Raw genomic sequence first — 27,743 nt, 5'->3', positions numbered from 1 at the left:
AAAATTAAACGCGACTACTGTTAGCACACTGCCCCAGCTATTGACACCATAATTGCGTTGAGCTTTCATTTAAGATAGCCAATGTCCACAGAGAGTGTCATAAAAGTCGTGACAAAACAAACTGACAGCAAAATTTTTTTAAAGTGACCCTGCTTTCAGTGGGGTCGTTAAACGTCACCTGTGCACCAACTGGTTCATGCGATCGTCACATACCATTTTCTTTTGCTGTTTTGTTCCACTATTTAACGCAAGTAATGTCAATACTTCCGACACTTTGTAACTAACTAACTAACTAACTAACTAACTAACTAACTAACTAACTAACTAACTAACTAACTAACTAACTAACTAACTAACTAACTAACTAACTAACTAAATAAATAAATAAATAAATAAATAAATAAATAAATAAATAAATAAATAAATAAGGAGGGTAGCTATTCGATGGCTGGGTGCAAAAGATGGCTATGTGCTACAAGGAACTCTTTCCTGTAAAGGGTGCACCTCCGCACAAACAGGCTTGATGAGGCGAAGCCAAATGCAACGGAGCAGACGCGTCCTTTTCGACGACCCTCTGATTAGCCATTGGCTGCCCTGCCGGGTGCTGCCAATTACCGCGTAACGCGGAAGGGTTTCCTTTGTGGCCCTATTCGTCTAGGCTATTTATGTAGAAGAACAGTGGCTGTAGAGAACTAGCGCTCGGCCTCTGCATCGGGTTTGTGACTGTACCTCTCTCCCTGGCACGACGTCGGCAAACCAAGTCAAAGGAAGTAGCGGCACATGCAGGAAACCGAATTGCAGCCAGCCTCGCTGACGGCTGGAGCAAAGAGCTAAAGCCGCAGTGAAGCTCCTTTTTAGGATGAAGTAAAAGAAAGAAAGAAAGAAAGAAAGAAAGGAAGAAAGAAGGATCGTGATAAACCTACACTTGCAGTGTGGCGTTTTCTAAAGCGCACGCCACTCCTCTCGAGATATATGGATGTGGTACGGGCCGTAAGCATTACCCATGGTGCTTCTTATTCTTGCTTGCTTTAAAATCATCAAAATCTGCTCGAGCTGGAATTCCCCACTTCATCGGTTATCCGCCTGGCATGCACGCATTCCGAGCGTCCTGGTCAATCATTTTCGGTGTCTGTCAAGAACGATAACGAAATAAGACCTTGAAAATTATGAAAGGCAGCACGCTTAAAACATGCAAATTTTAAGCATCAAGAGAGAAATTGCAAACAAATTTCTTAATTCATTTTTATTCATAAATAGGATCAACGGATACAAACAGAGTGTACCTATGATGTGGATAAACCTCTTTAAAAGGTAATAAAAATGAAATAAGATTATATACAAATGAATCATCAGCATATTTCTTTCACTGTACTTTCCTTCAGGGCATTCTTTTTGTATTCCTTATAGCTGTAACATCGTTGCTCTTCATGAACGCCTTAATGAGTTTATGCTTCATCAAACGTAACTTTTTTTAAATAAAATGTATTCGTAGCTGCAATAACCCTATGATGATAATCTGCTTTCGTCATCAATTGATTTACTGTATCAGAGACAGAAGCGTCCAGAAAACATTACAGAATAAATATCAAGCCCACTACTTTGCTAAGTCTTCTCACGTGTTTTGGGAACATTTTCTCGTCGACTTAGCAGTTTGTTTTGACATGAGCGAAAAGGGTTAAAAAGTTGGATTTATTGCAAAAAGAGACGATCGTCTGACTGCGTTTGATGTCAGGACGCCGAAACCAAGGTAAGCCTAAAATTGGTTAAGTTAATGCTCTAATATGTCCAGCTTCATTTTGGAATTTAACTACAGCCATGTTGTACGCCCTAGCAGTCTGCATTCGTTAATCATTAGTGATCCTTCCTGAATTCATTATGTGTAGGAAATACGCAAGTACACTTTCTCCGTAAGCTCATTAATATTAATGAGCAGTGCTTCTGCTACATACATTAATTATGAAATGGTAAGACATGCTCATAGCTCAAGTAGTGTGGCAATGGTGGCAATGTTTCGTTATAATAAATTTTAAAAATTCGTCACTACCTGCTCGTTTGAACTGCTACTAACAAACTTCAACACAGCACCTGGCCGGAAGAAGTACAAAGACCGCAAACAGCGTGTTCTTGCGTTAACAAAAAAATTCACTGCCAGAATAACGCCTCGACCCGATGAAACGCCCGCTTTTTGTCCACGAGAATAATTCTTGATTCGCTACCGTATAGAGAAAGTCGTTGCTGGGAAGAAATTAAATGCGTGAGAAAGTATACGACCAATCGCATTCATTTCCGCCTCAACTACACTAGTATTAGCCTTGCAAATCAGTCATCGCGGTTAAAGAAATAAATATATTGTACGCGTACATACGAAACTACCGAGTACGTGGGCACCGATCGCGCTTGCGTGCTTGAGTGGAAGGCACATCTTGCGGCTACTGGCAACAGCGAAGGACGACATTGTACAGAAACCGCGAAAAATAATTTTAGAAAATCAACAATGAGGGCAACAGGGAGCCTAACAGGAGGCAAGGAAGTGCGTGCGTGTGTAGGGGGGTAATAACGGAGGAGCGCCGGGGCGATGGTTGCAGACGCCAATCTCGCGTGCGTGCAGAGTAAGAAAGCACTTTTCTCGCGATATAGAGAAAGGAAATTCGGGGTGTTCCGGTTCGGTTCTGTCTCAATAAATCGGGCTTTCTCTGCGGGCTCCAAGCAAACTCTCTCGCGGGGCGGGCGAGGCCGCCAGACCCGGCGGGACCAGGAGGGGAAAAAAATGGCTGCGTATTTACAGCCCGTAATAAAAACGCGGGTCGCTCGTCGGAGGACCTCCCCTACTTTTACGACCGACCAATAAACATAAATACTCGGCCGAATGCACACCCGTCAGCGTAAGCGCGCGGCCGAGGCATTATACGGGCCAGACAACGAGTCGGCCGCGGAAAGACTAAGGCCCAGTATGGTTCGCTTGTGGACGGACACCCAGTGGTGCGCGTGCGCTAGCTGTACTGTAGCTTTCTTTCATTTCTCCTTTCTTTCTTCGTTGCACCCCTTTTGCCATCCATTGGATGCCTGGGATGGACCAGAACACTAAATTCTTCCCAATACCCTGCCCTCCTTCTGAGGCTGGGAGGTGTCTGCAGGCGTGTGTGTGCGCGCATGTGCTTGACCACGCGGGTTCAGTGAGCCGGAATATCAAACCCGTATGTCCCTAAGGAAAGCAAAGAAAACAGTCAGTAACCCCTCCGCCTCTAGGCGCACTAACGGCCGGCGCCCGTTGGGAAACCATCTTTCGATCGGGAGAAACAAGACTGCAACGTCGCGACGGCAAACCACTAGTTGCATGCTGAAACAAGAAAAGAACAGAAGCTTGCCTTTTTTTTTCCTCCCATGTTTGAGTCATCTAATCGAGCCATCCATGCTTCCCCGCAGCAAATGCGAGGGAACGTTGAGGGGTTTTCTCTCGTCTTGAAGCCGTATGCGTGGCGCACGCGTTAGCGAAAACAAATTGACAACCGCGCTTGCGGGAATGGAGCAAAATTAGCTTACCTAATCTATGCTTGCCTAAGTTGACCCGGGAGAAAGTGCGCAAACATGCATGAAAATACCATTAACCAGGGAAGCCTGCTGGCGTGGCGACAGCAGACTTCCCGTCGCCAGACGGCGCAAGGAATAGTCACCAACTGCTCGTCTCAGGGCAGACGTTCAACACCAGGGCCCATATTCACAATGATCTCTTAAGCTAGAATTGATCGTAAGAGCGAATTGCAGCCAATCAGGATGCAGGACATATTATTAACGAAGGCAGTCGGCCAATGGCAAAGCGCATTTACGAACGAAAAGTAAGTGCTGTTTCCGATTGGTCGGTCGCATTTTCTAGTGATGTGCCCTAAATCAGGATAGGCAGACATTTGCTTTTACGAAGAAGTACAGCTTTAGAGCTTTCTATGAATACGAGGCCAGGTGCCGTATTCGCAAAGCTTTTCTTTCATATGTGCTTTTTTTCTGTTGCCTTTTCTATTTTCTATATGCTAATTTCATGTCAAGCGTCAAAATTACCTGAAATTTTCTCTTACCAATACAAATTTTCGTGAATATAGGTCCAAGGGCTAATGTCCCCAAGCTTTTCGTTCGTAAGTGATTTTTTCCACTGGCCGGCCGCCTTCACTAACAAGTCCAGCATAAGAATTGGCTGGAATTTGTTCACACGCTAGAACTGTTCATAAGAGCACGTACCAGCAAATTGTGATGTCAGGCATATTGTTAGCAAAACCGACCGGACAACGGCAAACCGCAATTGCGACAAAAATTATTTGTGAATTCGGCCCCAGAATGCTGATCGAACGTAAACAGAGCAGTTGCCGCAACGTGTTCATTTGCCCTGAATATGTGGGGCTTCACACTACTCGAACAAGCTTACACAGTAAGTGGTGAGGTTTTTCAAGTCGGTAAAAGACTGCTCTGATGCGTACTAAAATGTCGGCGCTATAAGCGGGCAGAATATGTGCAAAATAACCGGAATCTAAGCTGGAAAATAACATCGAAACGATCGCGAAGCGGAAACTGTGACAGACGCTAATACATTTGGAAGATTTTCCGGCTGCGTGTAACCAGCATTTTAGGCTACAGACTACGTTTTTTGACACAGTACAATAGACTGAAGTTGCAGACGACTAATGAGGAGTAAACAAGATTGCGTGATCTAAGACATAGCTTTGGAAACTGCAAGTAAAAAGGCAACAGAAGTCTTTATGCTCACCCCGAAGTCTAATGTAATACCGATAAAATTATTCTTTATTTCCTTGCTTTTTTTTTTCCTTTCGTCATGACCAGTCAACAAAAAGGATGAAAAGTCACTAGTGTTCAAGGTGTGACGCCTGCTTCACGAACAAATATTGAGTACGATAAACGCAGATACATGTTCCCGAAGTGTCTGGAACTTAACGGCACAGCGCAGAGGAAATGAACAGAGCCCAAAGAACGCAAGGGTAAGAACTCCCACAAAAACATCTATCCGACAAGGGCAACCAACCTCCATTCCGTTGGCCTCAGCTACCATTACAACAAGGAGCTGCCACGACAGCTCCTGAACCTTTTTCAAGTAACCAAAAGCCACTGCAGTCTGCTGCACCAAGTTGAAGTCAACGGGGACGAAACTAAAGCGGGAGAGAAGCAAGCAGCAGGAAAATGCGAAGATAAAACGAAACGGCTTAGAGCACTAGGTAGGGGGAGAGTGTTTCGCAGGAAGTCAGCGGAAAGCGCTAAAAAGAACGGATATAATTCTGCTGGTGCTTGTCAATGGCCTGATTGGTGCTGCCCTCAACAGAACTCGGAGAGCCCCCTGCGGCACTCTGGTTGGGCCCCGCCTCACTAAACCAGTGCAGCATTGTGGTTGTTATGGGACGTGCTGATGCGCACACTGTAGTTCGTCGAAAAAAAATATAGCTGGGAGTTTGTGTAAAATCTTGTAGAGCGCATCTATATGACCGTATAAAAAGCGCGCAAACACAGAGGGTTTAAACGCAGGTCTTCGGGCTTTGCATCATGCACTCGTATGCTAGCCGTTCTCGGTAGCAGTCGACAGAAAACGTCGACAAAAGACATCGACAGAAGACGTCGACAGCAGACAACACTCCCCGCGTATGTACGTGGCGTATGCATGTATTCACTGTCGCGATTGGCTCTCACGGTATCTCCGTGACTGCATTTAGGCCTCTGCACTCGGTCATGACCCATGCAGTGTTACTGATTGGCTTGTAGTGAAAGGCAAGTTTGGAATATTGAAAACCCCGACAAACAGACATACGCATTTATATGCGCGCGCACTAGCGAAATCGTGCGCTGATTGGCTAATATGACTTTAGTATTCACAGCACTGCATCGATTTAATGAGATAGCGTACAGCCGCGAACTAATGGCAAGGCAAAAGGGGCAGGAGCGGAGGAGGGGCGAGGCGACAGAGCGTTCGCAGAAAGACGCGCCGCGTCCGTAATTAAGCCGCGCCGCCAACCAAAGGACGAAAAAGAGAAAGCGGCGTGCCGTCAGCTTAGACGAAGGTGCCGACCTAAAATCGCGTGGCCGCAAAAAGAACGACGAACCGCGGCGTGTCTGCCCTTTGCGCTTCTGGGTGAGCACGGCATGAGGCGATACGCTTAGCAACTGATAGGCTTAACGGCGAGTTAAGAGCACTGCAGGATAGACGGGCCTAGAGTGTCTATGTTTACGTCTTGACAAGCGTTGAGCGGGGCGGCAGTTACACGCCCTGCCATAGCGATGAGCTTAACGATGTGTCGAAAACAAATGCTCCGCGCAGTATCCCGCCACGCAGTTACGAGTACCATGCATACACGCGTCTTTTGCAAATACATGAGCAACGAGCACGGAAAACGTGCGCGGAATGTGAGCGCAAAATGTCAATTCAAGAGCTTGCTCGAAGATGAAACGCATATCTGGTAGCACAGCTTTTGCTTAAATTGTGCTTCGTGATAACAGCACGACATGCTGGTTAAGCAAATGCACCTTCCTTGACTTCCTGGACTACGCGAGGTGGTATGATGCAGATACTTGCCAAAGGTTCGTTTGACATAGTTTTTGGCGGGCTCTTTAGAGGGAGCCAGCCTTCCATGCAGAGCAAGCGGGAGGCCCACCTGAACAACCTGTTGATCGGATCCGCTGACTACTGGCTGAGAAGAAGACGAGAACTTTGGCGCTTTGCTTGCGGTAAAAGAAAGTTCACTACTCGTAGATCCCTGCTGCGAGTCCTTGGGCACAGCCACAGATAGTTGCCTTTTGAGAGGCGGCACATCGGCAGTCGACCTGCAATTCACTGACGGAGTCCGGCTGAGCGATGCACCATCGCAAGAACGCCTGCTAGATGCTTCTGCGAGCGACTTGCACGTCGCCGCGACGACGGGACCCCAAGGTGCCTTCGGAGCCACGCTGAGTTGCTGCGTGATGTCCGGCACCGACCAGCTTCGAGGCCCTCTCCAGGGTGCATCAGATTTCTCTTTCGCATCATGAGACTTGGCAGACGTTACCGCATTCACCGTCGTTGGCAGCGATGGTGGCTGACTTGAGGAAGGCTCTGACACAGCTACCGACCACTTCGCCGACGAAGGAATCCGCGGCAGTGTCCTGTTCCTGTTGCCGCTGCTGTTTCCACAGTTCTTGGAATCTTGCGACGTCTGGCGTTTGTAGAATGACAGCACGGCCTGCTTTTGTATGGCCTTCAGCTCTGGATCGGAAACCCGATGCTTCTTTTCCGGGTCCAGGAACAGCATTTTGGTCGGTTCTTTCCGGCTGGGCGACGAATGGGCAGTCATTGAGCAAGGTGGGTCGAAGGCCGCCTTCAGCTGCGCCACGCGCGAGCACTCATTGGGTCGAGACGACTGCTGCGTTTTGTTGCGTTGGGCCTCGCAGGGCGCGTAGTACAGCACGCTTTCGGACTCGTGCCTTTTGGGCTGCAGTACGCGCGCACTGCGCGCCACCGCCGCTTGGCTGGGCGAGACGAGCCTCTGGCTGCCATCGGCGAGGCTACCGTCGCAGGAGGACTGCGGCGATAGGCGACCGCTGTCCGGTAAAGTCGAGTGGCCGCTGTCGAAGAGCGAGGAGCCGTTGGACGCCGAGAAGGCGCTCAGGTCGCTGTAGGAGCCGTGCCATTTGAGTGTGTCCTGGCTGGAGCCGCCGCTGGAGCCAAGCGAGTCGCATGCTGACTCGCTGCCCGGCGGCGGCGCCTCGGTGGCTCGCGGCCAGCCGTCCCTCTCGCCTTCCTGGTACAGCCTCTGGAGGAACGGCGCCTCGCTCCAGCGCTGGTACTGCCTCAGGAACTCGTCGTACCTGCTCAGGTAGGCGTCCGCGCTGCACTCGCTCGACTTGGCAAGCTCGCCCGAGAGGCACACATCGTTGGCACTCGATATGCCACCTCCGCTGTCGTCTGAAATGGAAGACGACGTCGGCGTCGTCGGCGCTTTCTTTGCTCCGGGTTCGCAGGCGCGCTCCAGCACCGGCTGCAGCTGCTGCGTGGAGATCTTGAAGCCCTTCTTGGGCCTGGCGTATCCATGATTTTTCTCCTTAGGATAGTCTGTTTCTTGCGTCCACGACTTGGACCGGCAAGCCGTCGACGTCGCCGGCGCTGCCGGAGTGACGGGCCACGACGGATACTTCTCGTGCGAGGGCGCCGGTGCGGGCTTCCTCTCCTTGAGCGGCGGCGGTGGTGGAGGTGGGACCCTGTTGTCATCTTCGGCGCCGCCTATCTGAGCGCGATCGCCCCAGTTGGGCCTCGTTGCAGGCAGCACGACCGGAGAAAAGTCCAGGCCACTCTGGCTGGCCAGAGCGCTGTACACAGTGCCCTTCTTGAAACGTCGCGTCACCATGTCGTCATCTTCGCCGCTACCAGACGCTGGTAGGGAGCCTCCTCCTGGCGACCTTAGCGACTCTCCGGTGGCGAAACAGCCTCTCGAACCTCCTGCGTCATCGCCAGTCTCCCGGGCGCCAGCGCCGGGATTGCCTGGGCCCGATGTCCAGGGCCTGCAAAACATGAGAGCGAGCCAGAATTAGATGCATGCCCAACAAAACGTGAACACACATCTTTTCATCGTCACATCACACATCACACATCTTTTCAGTGGCATTATAGTGACTCAACCGTCACAGCAGGTATTGATAAGCATTGCAGACAGCCAGATCACACTATTCAAAGTTGCACAAAACAGTATACTTACAAATCTTTCATCACCAGTGACCCAAGAAAAAAATTTCAGCCTTTATAACCTAGCATGTCTAATTGCGCAAGCTTTGTGATAGTAAAAGATGGAAGAACTGCAAACAAAGAGCGTTAAACACGAATGTTTTCTTATTCATATTGAATTTTATTAGCATGCCGCCACTCCACTTGCGTTATGGTTTGATTACCACTTACAAGAATAATTTCGTGCACAAATTCTGCGAGATGAACGGTGCGCTAAAACAAAAGCGCAAGATTACCGGTTGGAAAGCGAGCCTCGCAGAGGACAGCACGTGAAATCATAGGCCATCCAGTCTTTCTTTTCATTTCATGACCACGCCGCCTAGCGATGCAGACGGCAAGCGGTGTTCTCAGATGATGAGATAGCAATAGACAGGCTCTGATTACTTCGAACATTAACCACAGTGCTGCGACAATAAAAAGCAAGTCGAAGAGAGCGGCACTTTTCCTAGTTAGCTGAAGCTCACCTATGCTCATTATCGTTCGCGGCAGATACCCGGATCATTCTGCGTTTGCTGAAGCAGCAGCCACAAAGTAAAAAAATAGAAGTTTGGGAAATAACGCAGACACTAGGCGGCAGCACAGAACGACAAAAGCCCGTCGAGGCCGAAAAGCGGAAAGTGGAGAGGAACGCCACGCTAATCTTAATTAGACCGTGCATTGATTTACGACGAGCCGGGAGGTAACGGTCCCTCGTTCTTTTTCTTCTTAATTTGTTTGTTTTCTTGGCTGATGGACGTGGGTATACTCTTTGTGTCCCAGTGCAAGCGCGTGCTCCCGGCTCCCGAATCGATGCCCATAATTGTAAAATCAATAAGCTACGCGCTAAACGAGGTCGCCAGCACATTTACCACTCCCTCTGTTCGTCCTTTTTCTGTACCTGTTTATTGCCCCTGGCAAGCAGGCACCGTTTATTTTAGCTATTGAGCACGCTGGTGTGCACCTTCTCTAAAGAGAAGTTGCGCGCGGGGTACGCAAATAACTCCGATAAACAGATAGGCATGATAAACACCTCAGGGCTAAAACGACAGCGTTCACCTCAAATATCGAAACAGCGAAGCGACGACAAGTTCACAACCTTCTCCCCTGCACTGCCACCCAGTGCGCTACATACAGGAAAGTGATAGAACGCGGAGCAGCTCAAAGTTGCATGGTTTTCCGTCGAGGGCATTATGGAAATCGAGGGACTGCATGCTACCGAAGCCGCAGCGTCACATGCGAATTGTCGTGAAGCAGGAGTGCCCGCGCCGAGTGCAACTTGGTCAATACGCGCCTCGTCTGACAGCAGCAGTGTCGGTCTTCATTTCTATTTGACGGCGACGGTCGTTAATGTCATACTTAAACTAGATTTCGCAATCTCTGTCGCAGGTATCATGCATAACGTCTATCTGGAAGAAGAGGCGGGCCGGAAAATAAAACGCAATTTGTCATTACGCTTCTGCAGTATTCGATGCCGGGCTCACGACATTAGCCATCGTGCCGTCATCGTTGTCGTCGCTGTTGTAGTCGTCCAGCCATCGCAGCCATTGTCTTTCTGTGTTGTCTTCGTCATGAGCAATCGCGCCCTCGTCTTTCCGTCATCATCGTAATTGCGCCGTCGTGCCGCTGTGGTCGTCCTTGCCGTCACTGTCGTCGAAACAGAAATCGCCGTTTGTTGGTGGCGCACAAATCGTTTTTATCTATGTGGCCCACTACATTTTCGTATCAGTCTATGCCATTCAAACGAGAATTAAGACGCCAAAAAGAGGTGTCGCAGTCAAAAGGCGCGCGCTTTGTCGTGAGTGCGGCCCAAAACAAAGGCCGCGCGAAAACGTCGTGTCCTCTTCGACCGCAGCCTGGATGTCGACGGCAAAAGAAAAGCCCATCAATTAGGTAAGCGGCGCGTTTTCCATGCTTCCTTTTTGCACTCCCCGCTTCTCGACCACCACACCGCCAGGAGCACAATAGCGCCACGCTTCTGTCCAGCTCCCCCTAACGACCCCGGCGGCATTGGCCGCGGCTGCCTGGAAAGATGGCGTTCCGCAGAAGCGCAGTTGCGACAAGCCGCGTCCCCTTTGAAACATGGAAGCACCGCAGGCACGGTCAATGCTTCGAGCAATGGGAGGCGTGCGCGATCCTTTGACGCGAATGCCCGCGCTTTGCAGGGCTCGGCAGACATTGAATGCGTCCCCTAGTAACGGGCTTCACAGATGCGGCAGCGAAAGAAAACAAGCGAGACAAAAGGTACGGTAGAAAGAAGACGGGTCGTAACACACACGGTTACAAGTGTGAAGACATCGCTTAGGGTTTACTTAATGTGTGTTCAATGGCAGCTAGCAGCCATATGTCAAAACCGGCGAAGAAAAAAAAATGTCTTACTTCCCGTTTCAAATATTTTTCTTGCACTCACGACGACTTCATAAATCTTTTTTTTTTCGTCCTTTTTATCGGAGCTTTAATTTGTTCATCAGAGATGCTCTTTCATTTCTCTTTCTTTCGTTTTCTTTTCTTTTTTGCTGCTTGCCGGCATTCGATGCATTTTTTAGCTCGTAATACGTTCAAGATATGCCCACCGTTATAGTGTCGAGAGTTTGTACTTATACATTCAAGCTAAAAAATGGATTAACGTCGGATAGGGCATCTTTTCAAGCTAATGCTCCTGATTATTTTAGAAAGGTAAGCAAGAATTTGAGCAACATTCGTACAAGCTACTGCAAAGTGGTTCAGAAGCAACTCAGCAATATATATATATATATATATATATATATATATATATATAGAGAGAGAGAGAGAGAGAGAGAGAGAACTAGAAGAAGAAAGTTTGACGCGAAATTCAGAGCCACAAGCTTCATTGTCACCAATATAAGGCTTCATCCTTTATCAGTGACCTCGCCTAAGAGACAGGGAATCACGCAAATTGCAAAGTCTGTTTGGAGTAAGCTCCGGTGTTGGGTAAACCGCAAGACATGCGAATACAAACCGTCCAGCCGCACTGAGACATCCAAAGGTCCTGTTTCTTTCTTATTTCGTTTTTTTTTTATCTTAGGCATTCAAGCTCAGTTCAAAGGGCCACTCGTCTCAAACTTCAGCCACCGCTGTGAAGGACCGTTTACTCGAAGCCATTCGTCGCAAGCTCTTAGCTTCAAGCACAACAGAGGTAAACTTCACAATAGAATGAAATGCAAATACGCCCGCTGTTAAACGTACAGTCAAAGCCCTCGCAACGTTTTCGTCCAATCAAACAGATTGATCAATCAATCAATAAATCAATAAATCAATCAACTTTATTTCCTTTGGATAGGAGGAGTACGGGACTAAAAGCTTGAGCAGCTTACAGTTGGCACAACAGCAGGATGACGGTCAGTCATGCACGAGGAGTTCAAATAAATCGACGAATATTACATAAGATCGAGTAACACAGCATTTCGTAACAAAGCGCGAAACAATAGAACCCATTTGCATAGGCTTGAAATGACATCAACATGAAAAGCAGCGATCTGCAAGAAGAGGGACAAAAAATTGGAAAGGATGTACTATTCCTGAAAATAAATGAACTGGGCGAAGCGTTTATTAAGACAATTTTGATTACACGAAGGATCAAAATCTTCATGGTTTAATAAGTTTAGCAGGGAAGGTAACTTGTAGGACAAAGATTGTTCATCTTAAGTAGTTCTATAGGGGTGGGTACAGTCCACATTTCTTTGTGCCTGGTTAGATGAACACTTGTGTTTGCTTTTAGCTTAGCAAGATTAATTATGGTATCGGTACCGTACTTAACGAAAGCTTTATAACACAACATCAGCCTATAATTATATAAACAGAACACTGGAAGAATTTCGTACTTTGTAAAAAGAAGTTTTGTAGAAGAAGCATAATGTACAGCAGCAATATGTCGTATGGCTCTTTTCTGCAGCAAGCACAGCTTGCGCAAATTTGTTAAACCAGTAGTACACCACACTATGCTGCAGCACTGCAACAGAGAGGTCACTAATGCATTGTAGATCATACTCTTCACCTTTGTAGGAAGAATACACTGCGTACGTGCAAGTACACCAATGGCAGATGACATCTCTGAATGGAGGTTTTCAACATGTACATTCCATATAAGATGCTTTGAAAAACGTACTCCAAGGGTTTTAACAGAATCCACCATCTCTAACTGCACCACAGAACTCGACAGACGCATTTACGTGGCGTGCTTTGTTGAAACTACGGTTTAGTAACAAGCTGCCGAATACATGAAGCGCCCTTGCATGAAACACATTTATGACAGCTCGCGAAAACGAAGCGGGCGATAAAGTTTGCGAATTGCGCAGCGTGCGTGCTTATAGCGGCCGGTGCAGCTCGTGTCATAGTTCGCAAGTGCGCTGAAATTTCGCCTCTCGTCAGTGCCATGCAGCTGCTTATGATGGAACAATGCGTTCCTGCTGTGGCTGCACACTATTCGTCTTAGCAGCAGGATCAAGTATTGAAAAATCGCACAATATGAATTACGAGCACCGTAGTTTCACTATATAAAAGCCACGCAATAAACGCTGGAAGAGCCGGCATCAAACACTTATAGAAAGAAGCCCGTGATGAAGCTGTACCCTTAGAACAATACTTGAAGTTCTGTAAGTGCAGTACTGGGAACCGAACAGCAGTGGGGGAAAATAAAACAGAGAAGCGTACAAATTCCGAAACATCGTTTTCTTAGTTTTTATAGTTCTGTTTGGTGAGACTGTGCGAGTGCAGGCTTTGGTGGCCACGGCTGGGCAGAAACTGTTACCAAGTAATCTCAGTAATGAAACAACAGCAACTATTTTAACCAACGGCTAGTCCTTTCTCGCATTCGGTCAGCTTGCGCGATGGCGCGCGCCTTTAATGTATTTCCCAGAAGAAGGCTGCTGCAACAGACACGTGTATAAATAGCCGCCGTCACACAACGCTATTCAATAGGAGCACGGTCAGATGATCATCGTGACCAACGTACCAAGACGTCAGCGAGATTCCCGGTCCGACCTCATTTGCTATACGGCGCTCGGCGCACTATAGTCATTACGACGAAGGCATCGAGGCGGGCAGGACGAACTTCGCCTCCAGCCAGCGTCGAAACGATGGGCCTCAGAATGGTCAGAAGGCGCGCCATGCGCCGAGAAAATGGACCGGACGATCATGAATAATATATCAATCCGGCGCAGCCTTCATTTCCATCGCCGGATCACCGTCGCGCAGGCATGAGCGACTATCACAATGGATGATAGCGGTTTAGCGGCGCGGGTGTAGATAGCGGCATTTCGGTCAGACGTCGCGATATGCAGAGTGTCGCAAGTAAAATACCGCGTTTGGGACTATTACCACCAGAATAAGGGCTCTAAATAAAGTAGTGGAGCAACTGGTGCACGCAGCAGTGACAATTCTGTCTGCGTCAAGCTAACTACAAGAAGCGTGCAGCGTGTACGAAGATAGATTTAAAAAAAAAAATAGAGCACGGTGGCTCTAGGCATAGGTATACGTTCTTACGCACGAAATAATAATGTCACCGGAGCGATGCAAGATATGATTATAGAACACGCAGCGCAGCACGCATTGAAGGACAAGGCTTTCCGGTTGTAAGAACTGCATTCGTAATTAGGAGAACTACAAATTTCACCATGCCACCGATAAGCCGTACCGTTAATTAGGATGAATTTGTCCGCTTGCGTGCACACAGTGATAACAGTTACTGAACACTGCACATTGGTGCTCAAACGAAGATCACTCTTGAGCATTGCTTAAGTATACATTCATTCTGTCGTATGTCTGGGGTTGGTATACTGTATATCACGCAAAAGTGTATGCACTGCAATGCAGATTCTTAGTGCAGTCATTGGGTCGGTGCTACTGAGCCAGTGTTATTTTTAATTTTTAATTTTTTGTAGTAACCACTCCGCATACGCGTTTATTTATTTATTTATTTATTTATTTATTTATTTATTTATTTATTTATTTATTTATTTATTTATTTCACAACGGGTGGAGTAATTTTTCCCCACTTCAAGGTAGGAGAGTTGTTTCTTTTTTATTTATTTCACTTCATTAACACCTCTTGTCTTCGCAATTTCTAGACCTTAAAGAGTCGTGCTCCACACATCCACGCGTTAGACAGCACTACTAAATCGGAGCGTCCACTATATTCTTGAATCTTAATTATGCTTTTGAAGGAAACAGTCGTCATTCACCTAAATGACATATCATCCTGGTTAACTCACTTGGTAGAGCGAGCGTTTCGAAAAGGCGGTGGCGCCTAGTTCTATCTCCAAACGATGATGAATTTTTCCTTTGCAAAACTTTATTTTGCAGAAACTCTCGCGTGTTTTCTTCAGTAACTAAGCGCTGTACTTTCTCGGAGATGTCAATGTTTGTTTTCATGAATGTTCCTCCACGTTCCCTATTTTCCCTAAGAACAGACCTGCTCAATAACTTAAGCGTTTCAGCACGCAATAAAATGAATTACAACGAAACTAAGGCCTCAATCATGGCCTCCATGGTCGGCTCAGTCCTCCTGTACATCCTTAATCTACTGCACAAGAAGAGGCTGCCACTCTGCTGAATCCTCGCGTGGGAGTAATCAACTCCTCCCAGCTGCAGGGAAGCTATTTCGGTGTGCTTTAGCTCGTTTTGGCAGCAGCACCTGGCGGCCACAGAGCGAATATTCGATGCGACAGCACCGCGGAATAAACGGAAAAGAACGTGAAGAGAGCCAACGTGCGGCGCGTTCCATAGAACTCAGCGTCGTTATGTAAGACCCTGGCGTCAGTCCCAGACTCGTAAACGGGGCCATCTGACGGATCTCCGAAACCGTAAACGAGTGCGAATTGTGCAACGGCGTCTCAGCGGGCGTCGATCGCAAGCCCAGATGCACTCCCGAAGGGCGTTCAGCCCCCCCCCCCCCCCCCCCCTCCCTCCCGTCTCGCAACGCGACTGCCCAATCGCTTCTTTCCAACCAGCGACTCAAGATGCTGAGGGGGCAGTGCACGTTTCCTTGTACGGCCTCTGCACACATCTCACCCACGCACTGAACAAACGCGCACGTGCATGCGGTGCTAATCAGCTTATGTAAGGCGCTGCTAGAGCAGCAGGATAGTAATACAAGAACGGATGCGGAGCACCGGGTGGCGAACAATTAGGAGTCATGAGAGCGGGGACATTGGCGGGTATATAGACCTTTTCTCCTTTGGAAAAGCGCGAAAGGCGGCACGATACGACGCTGTCATGTGTCGCTTTTTCCGAATGCGTCTTGTTCTTTCACTCGGTTCCAAAGATGAACCAACCAACAAACCAGTCGAAGACGAACAATCTCTCCCAACTCTGAATTCTACAAAATAGACCTTTTCAATTAGAGTTCATATAGTCACCGCCATAATTCATGTCTGACTGTTTCGAGCGTGCTTGGGCACGTGCTCAAAATCGCTAGCAAGGGTGCAGAACTCGCTATCTAGGAGCGCTTAACAGTCCACGAATGACAACACTTCACAGTTCTGACTTCATAATATAAACAGTGTGTCAATAGCATAGGTTCTGTTGCCACAGGACAAGAGTAAGGGTAATTTGAGAACTCTATTAGGTAGCTTTTTTACTGCGGTGGACTTAATTAGGCTAACGTCGACGAAAAAAATCAAAAGGTCCTGCGCATATATGAGAATCGGTTATACGCGAAGCTTTATTTGACGTTTACTGAAATGTCTTCAACTCACTTCTACTTCTTCACTTCTCGGTAGCCTAACACTCCTCCATCATAGCACGCTCTGGCCTCCATTGGTTCCCTTTACCTCTTTCTCCACACTCGGCTGTTTTTGATGCCGACTTGTTCACTTTTCTGTAGACAACTTCTTCATTTCGTGCCTCTTGTTCCGCTCGTCTATTCGGGACCAGTGCCGCGTGCCCATTCTGGGTGATCGGCCAAGAATGTTCACGCACCCAGGGGCAAATGTACAGTTACACACACCGTATACCCGATGGCACAAGTTGTCTATTCGGGCACATATCCACTGGAATATACCCAGTACCCCAAGTTGTGTATAATCAGCTAGACAGCAGCAGCCAGAATCCGCAATGTTGGGAGAAGAGGCCAAGAAACCTTCGCTTCAAAATGGACCTAGCTTGGAGCAAGCGTGTACCGTCTGGGGGCCGCACAGCGCTAACATAGGCCGCTACACGACAAGAACGAACACGAGCCACGCTTCTGACTTCTCGTCGTGTCATCGTCGTCGTGACGTCGTCGCTGTCGTCTCGTTCTTAAACGCGGGATCGAGCGCGGGTCGTAAAAGAAAAGATAAATAAATGAAAAGTTTAGGAAAGGCGTGTTCCCGCATTTTTTTTTTCCGCGGCAAAACGTCCACAGCCGCAGCGGGACCGAACCTCGCTTCCTCCGCGTCCTGTTTACCGACGTAGGATTGATCGCCGCGGCCGCAGAAACACAGTTTCTGAGTCTGGAAAGAAGAAAGGACTCTCTCTTTCGCACCCCACCTCCTCCCTTTCCTATTTGTCTCTCTCTCTACCAGCCACTCAAGCATCTGCTTCGATCCCGTTTCTTTGAAGCCGGAGGAGAGTTTATCTCTTCCTTGTAACTCGTTTCAGACTTCTCTATATCCTACCGCTCCCTCTTCGTTCGGTCATCCGCTGTTCCTTTTATATATATATAAAAGGGGCGGGAAGGATTCCAATTTTCGTTATTTTTCACTCATTCCTTCGCGCAGATAGACGTGCGATCTTCAACCCGTCCCATGTCCTCCACTACGGACCCGGCGCTGCCACGAAAGACTCTGCCGCCGAGATAAATTTCCAGCCCCCCCCCCCCCCCCCCCCCCCCCCCCACACACACACACACACACCTACCGACACAGCAATACCCACGCCGCTGCGTCGCCGTGAGCGCTGCGAGCTGTTTGCCTTTTACTTTGTAGCCACCCCTCTCCTCTCGTAGACCTTCTCTTCCCTGCCATTGCACCCAACCCCGTGCGCTTTCTTTTATCACTCTTCTCGTATCTCTGTCCTTCTCTCTCTCTTCTCCTTCTTTTCTTTACATCCGGCCTTTTTCTCAGTGTTGCGCCCACTTCTTTCGTATTATGCGGGTCTCGTCTTCTATTTACCCTTCGGGCGAAGCCGGCCCGTGATAGGTTTCCAGGGACGAACGAAGCCTGCTTTTACGGTTGACGTTTACGCGTCTCCTCCGTATAACACATTGCCGGACCGAATTTGTTTGTTTGTTTACTTATTTCGCCCGCATCATGTCGGCGAGTCGAATTTTTCTTCTTACCTCACACACACGCAGAGACACGTCAATGACGTTTCTGTGTCATTATTTCCTTTTTGCATTTTTTTCCCGTCTTCTCTCGGAAAGGCGAGCGTGAGCGGCATCTGCACATTTAAGCTAAGTTTCTTTTCATGCGAGTGCATCGAGCTAGCCTACAGCGTACGCGGTCTCGCAATATAAAGTAAGAATGTAAAAAACAACAACAAAAAAGAAAGAAAAAAGCGCAGGTGTGAAGAAACGGCGTTCAACATCTGTCTTGGAGCCGGGAATACATAAATGTCAGCGGTAGCGGCGAGAAAGTTTCGACATGAGCTTATAGGGTTCCTTCTACCATATTTTATTTTTTATTTTTTACGAAAGCGTAGCCCGGCGATGGCTGTTCATTCATCCAACAACTTTCGAAATTCGATGTAGACTGATAGTACGGCGGGGGTTTACTTCGATTACTCGACGCGCAAGGCGTTAAACATCCCCTTGAAGAGTAGTTACTGTGTATAAGGTGTATAAGCAAATGCGGCTGCTTGCGTCAACTATTCACCGACCTAGTTTTCTGTTTTCCGCACAGCACTGCTGGCACTTTAAAATATAAAGGCACTTTACTTACTGTAGCAACAACAAGCATATTGGTATATGAAGATTTGCCGACACAGTAGACTTGTGAAAGGCGCCGGTAACTCGATCGAAGGAATTCAAAATTATGTGCGCGTACGTAAACATATAATTTTTTATGTGCTTTCTTCTTCACTGTGTTTTGAAAACGCACGCTGTGAATGGACAGCGCGCTCTATGTCTTTATCCCTCAATTATTTTAAAAGCGCTTTTTCTCTGCCTACCCGCCCTGGTTTGGCGTACCTGCTGGGTCAGTCAGGCCTCGGCGGATATATTTATGAATTTATACACAGAGGTTGTATGTACGCTGAATGAAAGTGCCATCAAACGTGCTCATATAAAGTGCAAGAATGCGCACCTGTGTTCTGCGTAAAGAAAAAAATTCTTACATAAAGCCTGAACATTTAATGTCGACTGAAAGTTATCTCTAAAGCCCACCAACCTGTTAATGAAATAGTAAATTATATTGTCACAGTGCACCCAAAAAAAGAGACCAGGACACGTATTAAAAAAAAAAAACAGCCAATTCCCGAGATCAAACTTCGAGCCGTTTTCTTCGTCTTTGGACTTGCCGCACTACGAGACGGAGTCAGCTAAAACTCCCGTCGTTTTCGTTGTCGTCTACAGAGAGCAGACGTGGCAATATTTAACTAATTTCTTTATTTATTTTATTTTCTTATATGTAGCCATTCGGAATATATGTACCGCGGGGGTGTAGAGCCAATCACAAATTTTTACAGAACAAGAGTTCTGAGAGAAAGCTGGATATCTGCGCAGCCCCACAACGCAGCTTAGTATTCGCATTTACAGCCTCTAATAGTATATGTAAGAAACATTGTGATGTTTACTTTTACTGACTACTGTTACAGGCTGCTCGGAAATTGAACGTTTTCTGAGATCCCATGGTCCGTAAACTTTTGTGGTTGACTGTACCCGTTCTTAGCCAATCCTCCAGAATGAGTACGTCCCACTGAGACACAAGAGGTGCACAATCGCTAAAGGTTGCTTGACACGTGTCGTACTTTTCCGTGCACACACCTGCTCCCACCATTCTTCCCTCAACAAGTATCATACGTCGTAAACGTTTCACACTGTGCATTCGCCTGATTTGTTGCTTGAATTTCGGAATAGATCGTGAACGATGTAGTGCATAAATATAAAGATTAGACGAGAATAATAATGTGACCTCTGGGGTGGCAAACATAAACATTGCATGACTTTACACGTTGCATGGGATGAAACTAAAAAAAGTTGTACGCATCGCCATTAGTTATACAGGATTTTACATACGCCGTTAGTTATAAAGCTTTTTACATACGTGAATATTTTTCTACGACAACGCGACAAGCGCGCCGAAAGCTCCTGGAATACGCAAAGGCTCAAAACAAGCCCTTCAAGCTATCCGTGGATAAGCTTCGCATTGACACTAATACCAACGTTTTTGACAATTCTAGCAAAGCAGTTGTACTGTCTACGAGATAGCGGAAGGCCAACATGCGCATGCGTAAGCGGAGTCAGTCAAAGCCGCCATCCTTTTCTGTGTCTTTTACTAACGTTCGAAGTCTACTGCCCAAGAGGGATGAGTTGTGTTCTTATTTAGATGATAGTGATGCTGAGATATTAATACTCACAGAGACCTGGCTCTATCCTGACGTAACCAATGAAGAAATCTTCCCGGATAAGGACTACTATAACATATATCGGTGTGACCGTGTTAAAAAAAAAGAAAAAAAAAGAGGAGGCGGCGTGTTAATCGCGGTGAAAAAGACAAGTCTTACCATTTCCCCTTGATACTAACCCTACTATAGACATTACTTGGGCTGCTTGCGTTACCTCTTACGCTAAAACACTTTTAGAGTCATGTTATCGCCCACCGGACGCGGTTTCTTCTTTTTCTACGGAACTACGTCAAAACCTAGAGCGAGCTACACAGATATATTCAGCTGATGTAATATACCTTTTTGGCGATTTCAATTATTCGCGCATTTATTTGTCTGCCATATCAACTACATGTCGCACCTCATCAGATTTTCTCGATTTAACTCTTGATTACAACTTATCACAAGGTGTTAACCAATGCACCCGTGGATAGTAACATTTTGGACCTGGTTTTAACGACTGCACCAGAGACTACTGGTCCGACTTCTTCCATAGAAGGATTTAGCGACCACAAGCTCCTTAACTTCCAAATTATTCTACCTTTAACTTTTACAGATTCAGCGACTAAATGTATTCGGGATTATAACCGTGTTAATTACGATCGATTCAACACCGAACTAGAAGTTTTTTATAACGAGCTTTTTCTGCCGTCGTTTGCCTCACGGAGCGTGAATGAGAACTGGATTCTTTTTAAACAAAAAATACTAGAGTTAGTTGAAGAGTCTGTTGCTGGGCCTGTTGGTACATACTTGTAGAAACGAATGGAACCCAGCGTTTAAGACGCAAACACCAGGAGAGAAGTAGACGGACACACTCTGGGCTAGTCCCAGCGTGTGTCCGTTTACTTCTTTCCTGGTGTTTGCGTCTTAAAGGCCGGGTTCTATTCGTTTCTACTAGAGTTAGTTGACAAGTACGTGCCGCTAATCTCTATATCTAACGATAAAACTAATCCTTCGTTTATTAAACAACTTCGAACATTACGAAATAAAAATAAAGGTTTGTACAATACTGTGAAACTTAATAATTCTGCGTCCTACTGGGATAAATACAAGGAGTGCTTACATGCTTACTGTAAAGCATTAGGAGCAGCCAAAAAGAAATATTATTCGCAGGACTTGCCCTCATTTGTGAGAAATAATAAAGAAATCTGGCAAATAATTTCTCCCTATAATAAGTCTGCTAATCGCATTACAATACACGATGCAAAAGATACTCTGCTTTCTGATGAACAGTCTGCGATAGCTTTCAATGCATATTTCGCATCTGTTTCGAGACAGGAAGATTTTTCCAATGTGCCATTTGTTCCAGATAAACCCTTCCCTTTCATAGCTCCAATCATCATCACTGCCGAAGGTATCGCGAACCGCATCACGAATCATAAGGTTTCTGCTTCATCTGGCATTGATAACATCAACGATAAAATACTGAAGAATACTACTGATATTTCCAGTCGCTTTCTATGTATTCTATTTAGCCAGTCTTTATCATCAGGTGAGCTGCCTAAGGATTGGAAAATTGGTAATGTAGTTCCCCTATTTAAATCTGGTGACAGGCACTCGCCCCGTAATTATCGACCAATTTTATTAACATGCATATGCTCCAAATTACATGAACAAATTATAGCTTCTCATATCTACGGTCACCTTGAATCAAATACCTTTATTATCTCTAATCAGCATGGCTTCAGAAAAGACTACTCATGTGACACTATGTTATTCGAATTCACGACTGACCTTCACTTCAACATGAACACTAACAATCAAACCAATTGCCTCTTCGTCGATTTCGCTAAGGCGTTCGATACTGTACCTCATTGCCGTTTGATTTCAAACTTGTTTGCCCTTTGTATAGATTCATTAACACTGTCGTCGCTTCGTAACTTCTTGTCTTCGGGTCAGCAATTTACAGTGGTCAACAACATTTCGTCTAACCTTTGCGACGTCACGTCCGGTGTCCCCCAAGGCAGTGTGCTAGGTCCATCACTTTTTTTTAATATACATCGACAACTTGCCCGCTAAACTTTCATCCTGAGTTAGGGTGTTCGCTGACGACTGCGTCATCTACCGCAATAATAAATGTTTCGACGATCATTCTAAACTCCAAAATCACCTTGACCTAACCTATAGACAGTGCGTAACTTGGCAGATGTCCATTAACGCCTCAAAATACAAGTTAATTTATTTCGTTTAGTCGAAACCACAATAACCCGGTATTTCACTATTCGATTAATAATACCGTAAGTTCTACTAACCCATCGTACAAGTATCTCGGCATTCACCTTTCATCGGATTTATCCTGGGCAACGCATAAAGCAGCTGTCTCATCGAAAGTTTCTCACCCGCCGTGGTTGCTCAGTGGCTATGGTGTTGGGCTGCTGAGCACGAGATCGCGGGATCGAATCCCGGCCACGGCGGCCGCATTTCGATGGGGGCGAAATGCGAAAACACCCGTGTACTTAGATTTAGGTGCACGTTAAAGAACCCCAGGTGGTCAAAATTTCCGGAGTCCCCCACTACGGCGTGCCTCATAATCATATCGTGGTTTTGGCACGTAAAACCCCATAATTTAATTTAATCGAAAGCTTCTCAATTTCTGGGCTATCTCCGCAGAAACTTGCGCAACGTGCCTTCTGATGTGCGAAAATTAGCATATCTTACTTATTTATGTTCACCCACAACTAGAATATGTTTCATCCACATGGTCACATTATCAAGATTATCTAATCCGTATGTTGGAAGTTGTTCAATATAGTGCAGCCAGATTCATATCTGGCAACTACGACTGTCATTCAAGCATTACCCGAATAAAACAAGACCTTGCATTTCATTCATTAGAAAATCGCCGTGTCATTGCTCTCTTATGTCTCTTTCACAGGTACATTTATAGTAATAAATTTCACTGTTTGCCACTTCATGCTCCTGCGTGCACATCTCGACGCATTCACAATGCACTTAGTTTCATGCGCATTCATGGACAAACGCAGGCACTTAACTCATCACCACTACCTAGAGCTATTGCACATTGGAACGGTCTTCCAGATCACATTGCATTCATCTCTAGTCGTGAAACATTCGGTGATAACGTGAATTCGTTACGCGTTAACATAGTATAAAGATGTTGCACTTTGATTTTTGTAATATTTGTTTTAGTATTTTTTTCTTGTAATTACTATTGCCCCCACTTACTCAATGCCCTCCAATGGACCTGTATGGTATTTCGAATAAATAAATAAATAAATAAATTTCATTGACTGCTTTACCAAAGCTTCACTTCACACAGATTCCGACATGTGCGTTCGATCTGCATATTTTTTTATTCATTAGTTTGTCGCTGGAGTTTATTTTTGATGAATGGGATAGCCGGCCCTTCTTCGCTGCCCTATTTTCCCCCAGTCTATTCATTCGATAACAAAAACAAGAACAAAACCCATACGTTGTGGTTCCTGGAGGATGAAACAATGGTGACGTGGAGGCGTCACCTTAATAAAAAGCGGCATGCCGATTTTAGTTCTGAGCATGCGCAGTAATTCGCAAGCGAATTGCATTAATAATTATGGTTCGCTAAAATTGTACATTACTACGGAAGGAATAGTCAAGAGTCGGATCAGGATCTGTCACGTTACAATGTTAGACAGCGTGTAAACGGTATTACGACGTAAACAACCACGATGATAAAGCAGGAACGATTTATGAGGGCTTAATTTCTGAACTTAATTTCGTAATAAATTAGTGATTAGTCTAAAGGGGCACCAAGGAGCAACACTAGATCAGTTTACACCAGTGAAGTATTCTTTCACAACCCCCCCCCCCCTTTTTTTTTTTTTTTCATTTCGCGAAAGAAGCTTCGTTATTGCGAGAGAAAGGCCAGGCTTAACTCCACCCCCAACACCTACTTTGCACATACTTTCTTGTTGTTGTTGTTGTTGTTGTTGTTCAACATTCGAACCATCAGTGTCAGTGTGATGTAAGCCGGTGCAACCTCACGAATTTCAAAATACTTTTCTCCTATTCGTGGTCTATCAGCGCAGCAAAGTACTTTAAACATGTCAGACTGAGCCTCTTGTCCCTTTAGAACGCCACATTGCCCTTCTTTACCGATAAACAATTACCTAGAGCCGATCAGACACTATAAAAATCACTGACGTCACAGTAGGGTGGTACGAGAACTTCCACACGGCGTCACCCCCGCTATTATGTTTTTGCGTCTATACTAACTTATCAAGCCTCCTCTCATGGTAATACTAAATGTTTGGCTATAACGAAAGCGTGATTTACCAATCCAGCTAGACTTAATATTGTGAGCATTTTTGGCGAACCCCTAAGGGCACGCTTAAGCCCCTGTGACACAGGTGCATTCCAGAGTGTTAGAGCCAATGTATTTTCTCCATTTGGCTACTCTCCATATTCAAGCACATGTAACTTCGATCCCATGACACCTTGTCGCACAATGGACGTCGAGGCGAAAAAATTCCTAAGCACATCTACCTAATGACAATCGAAACTGCCCTTGTGAGATGCGTATCATATGGGAGCAGCGGTTGCCGCTGTTAACAGAAATTGCTTGGTCACGCGCAACTTCTGCGCATGTCCCCATTAAGTTCAACAGCAGCACTGGCACATTCTGCGACTTACTCTCATCCTTCGCCCAGCTTTATAGAGCCGCTGTGTATTCGCTGAAGCCATCAAAAATCGGAACCCAACGCCTTGATTACTACGGACGTGTTGCTTTCGAAGCAGCCGAGTTATAGAGGAGAAAGTACTAATCGATGCCCATATAGAAGAGCGCAGGCACGATTCTCTTTGTTCTCTGGTTGCGATTTCTCTTCTGCCCTTCCTTCGCGCCGGCCTTGGAAGCACGGTCGCGAAAGCTTTTGGAGGGCATTATAAAACTCAGTAATCGCTTTTTATGCAAATCTTCCCGTGCGCGGCAAGAACAGGAGCTCCCCGGCGAGAGGCCTGCTCTACAAGCAAGTGCAGAAGTATCGAGGGAATGCGGCATGTCTATAGGTATATGAGGACGGTTATATTGGTGAGAGGAGGGCGAGTTCACCGGTGGTTGTTGGGGAGCAAGGATATAGGGAGAAAGAAACGAGGCAGCCCATGGGAGAAAAGCGCGGAATTTGGAAATAAATGTAGGATGGTAGCCAGAAGAAATGGGGAAGTTGCTATGCAACGAACAGAGGAAAAGCGCACGGAGCTTGTTTCAGACGACTGAAACGAGAAATGAACGGTCTGAGTGTCGACAATTTTCTTTTCTTTTTCTTTTCTTTTTTTTGTGGGAGCTTCTTCTCCAAAAATAGAGAAAACCCGTCGAGTGCCTGAAAGCAAGGGATCAGAAGAGAGTTCACCGGTCTGGAGGGAATCCGCGGCGATTTAAGCGAGGAAAGTGGTAAAAAAATTTTACCCCTTAGAATCGGGAAACAATAAGGCAAAATTGCTGATGAGAAGCCGGAGAAAAGGAGGGGGGGGGGGGGGGGGGATTTCAGATGCGAGCGAGAGAATGACCACATTTCTCAAAGAAATAGATCGTTGCCGCACAGAGCACTACTGGGGAAAAAGGAAAAAAAAATAGAGATTATCTGAACGGCCATGATAGCACGTAAGTTCAAAGCGTGCGCGGGTAGATTTACGAGGGAAATAGAGCAATGCGGGACAGGTGGGGAGTATTCGCGGGTTAACAAAAGAGTATGCGCGGTATAGCAAAATACTAGAAAAAGCCCATATAAAACAGAGCATTACTTCAAGGACGCGCGCCTGCGAGGGTCGATGTCGAGTACCTACTTCGATAGGCATAGACGACGGCGCCGTGAAATGTGGCCGTATTTTTCATTCTAGAGCGCCAGTTATAAGCGAATCGTCCATTAAAATATATGCAGAACGAAGTCGGCATAAACCGACATTTACTTGGGAGATTAGACAACGGAGCGCAGCATTGCTCTTTTTGACAGGATATCCTACTTAAAAGCATACTAGGAAATATGGGCAGAATTCACAAAGCTTCTCGTTGACAAGAACTGTTTATCACTGGCCAGTCGCCTGAGCCAATAATATAGTCACTCTCACAACTGGCCGCAGCATCTTATTACGAATGTCCACCCCAAGGTATTCGAGCTGCTACGTGAATAAAATCCGAGAAACGCAGCATCATTCCTAATGAGAAGAAATACGAATTTGCCTATTGCCAACAACACTTGCGAACAAGAAGCTTTGCGAATTCGGGCCCTGGGCTAGTATATTGTAAAGATTCCGTTCGCCCGATTCGACTTCTTTGCTAAGATTGCTCCTTACTGGGCTCGTTGGTCCATATCCATTGAAAAGATCAATGAGCGAGAAATGAAGACTCAGACGGGGATAGACACACGTATGCGGCCTTTATTTGAAACAACAACTACAACAACAAAAACGACGACGACGTAGACAAGGCAAACGTCTGCCTACGTGTTCCCAACCCTGTCTTCACTTTCATTTCGCTCTCAACAATCTTTTCAATCCTTTGTTATCATCCTCACAACCGGCAGATCCGAAGTAAATAAAAGTAAATTAATTAGTTAATTAGTTGATTTAATTAATTAACAATGTGCTAAAAACCCGCGCGGCGAACCACAGCGCTTCACATGGCCCACGACCCCATCACCTTGAAAATTTCCAAATCTTATCTTCAGTTCACCGACCTTCGCCAAGCCTAATCCGCGGCCCAATCGTACCTCCGTATCCCCTTTGGCTTACCCATGCGAACAATTTAGAGGATTCACTTTGAGCGCTGCACTACCACGTTCAACAACACCGTTAAAATGGCTACACTACTGTTACAATACTTAATATATATTTGTATTAATTGGTATTTGCACACGCTGTACGGTCTCAAGGCATGTGTTAAGAAATGCTCTAAACATGCGACATGACATGCGAGTGGAGCTGCGGAGCGTTCTTTGATCATCTGCGCCCCACTAAGGCACTTATAGCGTTTTTGAGGCCTCACTGAGACTCTGTGAACAACATTTTTGTGCTAGTGCATCTCGCGCGCGAGTACGTGTTAAAGTGTGCTTAAGGTTTTTTTTTTTTTTTTGTCTTTTTTTTTTACTCACCCTCTTTCATTTATCCGTGCTTTCTCACCTGGAGTAACGGAATAAGCCTGCCGCTATATACCAATAAACTCTCTCTCTTTCTCTACGGTTACAGCATGACGCTCAGTCTTGGTTCTCTAAGACACTGCTACTTCGCGCGGCAAAAAGAAAGAAAAATGCCCAAAGCTCCCGTGCGGTGCCAATTACCCGGTGTCACACATCTGGGATGCTATTACTCCCGAGACGGAAACGTACGGAGTCGCACCACGTTGCTGCGTTTACTCTCCCGCACTTTCCAGAGAGGCACAGCAACGAGCTTTCCTCGGGTTCCGTTGGAGGAGGACAGCGACATAGCGCGGTGCTCTTGCGCGTGTGAGCAATTAAAAGGAGGAAATTACCCGACACGGGAAGTTAGAAGTGGGACT

General features: G+C 46.3%; 1 protein-coding gene across 5 annotated transcripts in view; it reads right to left on the bottom strand.

Annotated features, from left to right (window-relative positions):
* LOC119449458 (trinucleotide repeat-containing gene 18 protein) overlaps positions 1-27,743 on the bottom strand; it is a 491,760-nt gene that overhangs the window by 171,345 nt on the left and 292,672 nt on the right. For all 5 annotated transcript variants that reach the window (XM_049665214.1, XM_049665215.1, XM_049665216.1 and 2 more), the window contains one exon: positions 6,639-8,517. In XM_049665214.1, the coding sequence (XP_049521171.1) occupies positions 6,639-8,517 (1,879 nt within the window). The remainder of the gene's footprint in view (positions 1-6,638; positions 8,518-27,743) is intronic.

Source organism: Dermacentor silvarum, chromosome 4 (genome assembly GCF_013339745.2).
Source record: "Dermacentor silvarum isolate Dsil-2018 chromosome 4, BIME_Dsil_1.4, whole genome shotgun sequence".
In the NCBI taxonomy this organism is placed as follows: Eukaryota; Metazoa; Arthropoda; class Arachnida; order Ixodida; family Ixodidae; genus Dermacentor; species Dermacentor silvarum.
The sequence above is the reverse complement of the archived record's forward strand: the minus strand, read 5'-3'. Positions and strand labels throughout refer to the sequence as shown.